This window comes from Epinephelus moara, chromosome 13 (genome assembly GCF_006386435.1).
Source record: "Epinephelus moara isolate mb chromosome 13, YSFRI_EMoa_1.0, whole genome shotgun sequence".
Taxonomy (NCBI): Eukaryota; Metazoa; Chordata; class Actinopteri; order Perciformes; family Serranidae; genus Epinephelus; species Epinephelus moara.
This window is the reverse complement of record NC_065518.1, coordinates 37,638,329-37,643,202: the sequence shown is the minus strand read 5'-3', so window position 1 is coordinate 37,643,202 and position 4,874 is coordinate 37,638,329. Positions and strand designations below refer to the sequence as shown.

Genomic DNA, 4,874 nt, shown 5'->3' with positions numbered 1-4,874 from the left:
GAGAGAGAGAAGAGAGAGAGAGAGAGAGAGAGAGAGAGAGAGAGAGAGATGCAGGACAGACGGTAATGACAGTAGCTTACAACAACATTAATGAAAGTAATAATATTATAATTATAGTTCTGGCTACTGTGGTACAATATGTTGAAAGTATATATATTAATATCTGATAGTATACATGTGTGACAATAATCATATGTGTATAATCCGAAACAAAAACCATCGCGTAAGTCGGCCTAAGTCAGCCTAACTAGGGGCTGGTACAGGGCAAGCCTGAGCCAGCCCTAACTATAAGCTTTATCAAAGAGGAAAGTCTTAAGTCTAGTCTTAAATGTGGAGACGGTGTCTGCCTCCCGGACCGCAACAGGAAAATGATTCCACAGGAGAGGAGCCTGATAGCTGAAGGCTCTGGCTCCTGATCTACTTTTGGTAACTGTGTTTTCAGGTTGTCCATCTGTCCGTGTGTCTGTCTCATTCTTGTGAACATAATGTGTCAAGAAAGTCATCAGGGTTCATCTTCATATTTGGCACAAATGCCACAAACGTTCACTCAAAGATGAACTGATTGGATTTTGGTGGTTGAAGGTCAAAGGTCAGTGTGACCTCACAACACTTGTGTTTGTCCATAACTGAAGAATTCATACACTAATCATGACAAAACTTGACACAAATGTCTAAATAATATATATATACATATATATATATATATATAGCTCAAAAGGCCAAAGGTCAGCTTGACTGTGACATCATCATATTTTAACATCATATGTCAGGAACAGAAGGGGAGACATTTCGTCAGATACTGAACTAGTGACACTGATGCTGAATCTTACATGTTCATTTTTAAGAATCTGAACTTTGCAGCAACAGATTTGAAGTGTCGACAAATATCACGTGTTCATTGTATCGTCCACCTGAACATTGGTACTGCTGATATTTGGCTTTAGATGATTGTTGCTGCACCACGTGACGAAGGTCTCCGTCAGTCTTCTGTAAAAACTGTGTCTGAGTGGAGACTCACCAGCAGGTAGAGTCATACCTGACAATATTGTAAATAAATAAATAAATTAAAGTTCTTCAGAGTCCTCACTGCGTACATCACGAGTCTGGACAGACATGGATCTAAACTGGAACCTGATTGGTTGGTGAAGGTGTTAAAGCACATGGATAAGTTTAAAATAAAAATGAAGAACCAGGTGAAGAACGTCACGTCACATTATGTAGAAATATGTGAGTCTCTTACGTCATGTTCACTGCTGAGTTTAAATTGTCCTCCATGTTTTAAAGTTCAGTTCCTGTGGTCGTCTGCACGTTCATGTCTTTGAGGGTCTGAGGTTTGACTGCTGAACGTTGTGTCCAGATTTGACTTTAATTAGATAATCATAAAAACACACATTATATAAGAGTTAATAATGTGTCTGTCTGTCTGTCTGTCTGTCTGTCTGTGTGTCTGTCTGTGTGTCTGTGGGTCTGTGTGTGTCTCTCTCTGTCTGTGTCTCTGTCTGTGTGTCTGCAGGTAATCGGACTGAAACCACGGGGAGACCCCTACATCAGCTGTACTGCCAAGGTATTACACACACACACACACGCACGCACACACACACACACACACACACACACACACACACACACACACACTCACAGCTATCCCATAATGCACCTGTGAAGCTGAATCACATAAAGACTGTGTAAGAGCCACAATGTGAGAATTGAAGTTAATTTAAATATTATGCAAAATTCATAATTGTATGTAACTGAATGTATATAAGAGATCAGTAATGTTAAAAGGTTAAAAACAAACTCATGATGATTGTATAATACATATGCTGCCTTCCACAAAACTTGCCTAATTTAGGAAGTCACGTGCGCAGTTGAGTGAAGATAGAGCTGCGGCAGGCACAGGAGCATATAGTTTTTCTACGGTGTGACAGACTGTGTTTATTTTTTCACTGAACATTCTTAAACTGGATAACATCTCCAGTCATTCACGTCAGATTGAAGTTACTGTGCCTACAGCTGGTGAAGTGGCTTTTTTGACATCAAGAAGGATAAATTATATTTTTATTAACTATAAATAGTATAAAATATAAAGTATATTAATTAAATTGTTTATTAACTATAAATAGTATAAAATATAAAGTATATTAATTAAACTGTTTATTAACTATAAATATAAATAGTATAAAATATAAAGTATATTAATTAAACTGTTTATTAACTATAAATATTATAAAATATAAAGTATATTAATTAAACTGTTTAACTATAAATAGTATAAAATATAAAGTATATTAATTAAACTGTTTATTAATTATAAATAGTATAAAATATAAAGTATATTAATTAAACTATTTATTAACTATAAATAGTATAAAATATAAAGTAAATTAATTAAACTGTTTATTAACTATAAATAGTATAAAATATAATGTATATTAATTAAACTGTTTATTAACTATAAATATTATAAAATATATGAATTAAACTGTTTATCAAAGAGGCAACAGATAGGATTCATTTTTTTTTTTTAGCTTGGCGCCACCTAGCATTAGCTGTGTTGCTCGCACGGTCGTAATAACCAAATTGACCGTGGGGATCAGAGATAATCAATAATTTGACTCTATTAGACTCTAAATTAAATAAAATGTAGGCTGTAAAGCCACCAGTATACCTCTATGTATATGGAGAATGAGAAGGTGGGTGGACACTCTACTAAATACATGAGTAAAGAGACCAAGCAACAATCATCAGATTTATCCTAAGAAAAAACAAATAGTAATGCAAATAATTATAGCAGAATGCACAGTACCAGTACAAACAACTCACAGTAAATGATACCAATATGTACAGTATGTAATCTATTTTTTTCTCTTCATATTCATATGAATCAATTTTTTCTGTTCATATTCATATAACTCAATTTTTTCTCTTCATATTCATATGAATCTATATTTTCTCTTCATATTTCATATAACTCAATTTTTTCTCTTCATATTCATATGAATCTATATTTTCTCTTCATATTCATATAAATCTATTTTTTTCTTTATGTTCATATGAACCTATATTTTCTCTTCATATTCATATAAATCTATATTTTCTCTTCGTATTCATATAAATCTATTTTTTTCTTTATGTTCATATGAACCTATATTTTCTCTTCATATTCATATGAATCTATTTTTTTATTCATATTCATATAAATCTATATTTTCTCTTCGTATTCATATGAATCTATTTTTTTCTCCATATTCATATGAATCTATTTTTTTCTTCATATTCATATAAATCTATATTTTCTCTTCGTATTCATATGAATCTATTTTTTTCTCCATATTCATAAGAATCTATTTTTTCTCTTCATATTCATATGAATCTATATTTTCTCTTCATATTCATATGAATCTATTTTTTTTTCATATTCATATAAATCTATATTTTCTCTTCGTATTCATATGAATCTATTTTTTTCTCCATATTCATATGAATCTATATTTTCTCTTCGTATTCATATGAATCTATTTTTTTCTCCATATTCATATGAATCTGTATTTTCTCTTCATATTCATATAAATCTATTTTTTCTTTATATTCATATAATCTGTTTTCTCTTCATATTCATAGAAATCTATATTTTCTCTTCATATTCATATAAATCTATTTTTTTCTTTATATTCATATAAATCTATTTTTTCTCTTCATATTCATATAAATCTATTTTTTCTCTTCATATTCATATGAATCTATATTTTCTCTTCGTATTCAAATAAATCTATTTTTTTCTCTTCATATTCATATAAATCTATTTTTTCTCTTCATATTCATATGAATCTATATTTTCTCTTCGTATTCAAATAAATCTATTTTTTCTCTTCATATTCATATCAACATATTTTTCTTTCCATATTCATATCAACGTATTTTTTCTCCATCATATTTATATGAACATATTTTTCTGTGTGGCAGAGAGACAGTCTGTTAGAGATGCAGTACTTCCCCTCAGAAGGTCGTCTGGATAAAATGTTCTTCCCGTACTATGGCAGGAAAGCTCATGTGAGTCAACTCTCTTCTTAATAATTTATTTATTTATTTAATTGGTTTAAAAGAAACTGTAATAACAAAAAAAAACCCTCAATAACCAGATATTTTATCAGAATCAACTCTATGTGTTCATTAGGATCAGGATCAGAATAAAAGTCAGGATCAGAACCATAACCATAACCAGGACCAGGATCAGGATCAGGATAAGGATCCGAATAAAAGTCAAGATCAGGATCAGAATCAGAACCAGAACCAGAACCAGGATCAGAACCAGAACCAGAACCAGGATAAGGATCAGGATCAGCCATATCAGCTGAGTTTCAGTTTCAGTTTATTTTGTAGCGAAAACGCCTAAAATGACACACCCAGATTAAAATGACTGTAGCTTCTGAACCGCTCTGACTACATGCATGCATGAGGTCAGAAACACTCTAGGTGATACATAGACAGAGTAATGGGCCTCTGAAGTCAGTAAAAAACTGAAGATTTTGCCTAAAATAAAATAAAGAATGTGTTTCAGGATGAATAACTTTCTGTGGCTTCATCTGAGCAGGTAAGTGACACTGTGGGGCTGTAGGCAAGTATGACCATTCTACAGTGTTTTTTCCATGAAAAGATCTAGGTGGAGCTCCAAATGACAGGTGGATCACTCTGCTTCAAAACAGTACTATCAGTGATCAAACAACACTCAGCCAGCTTCAAACATTGTACCTTATTGAAATCAGGTGTGATTATGATAGCTGATGTTGTTTATGACACAGAAACACCATAAAATATCACCAAATAAAGCCATATGAAACGTGAAAGTTATGATCCCACTTTCTAGACGGTATATC

The 4,874-nt window shown here is 32.0% G+C and overlaps 1 protein-coding gene across 1 annotated transcript in view; it reads left to right on the top strand.

Annotated features, from left to right (window-relative positions):
• The window catches only part of LOC126399573 (sodium/potassium-transporting ATPase subunit beta-3-like), a 44,785-nt gene that overhangs the window by 2,995 nt on the left and 36,916 nt on the right, over window positions 1-4,874 (top strand). Inside the window, exons 3-4 of the mRNA XM_050059632.1 lie at window positions 1,514-1,564; window positions 3,964-4,050. Coding sequence (XP_049915589.1) covers window positions 1,514-1,564; window positions 3,964-4,050 — 138 coding nt within the window. The remainder of the gene's footprint in view (window positions 1-1,513; window positions 1,565-3,963; window positions 4,051-4,874) is intronic.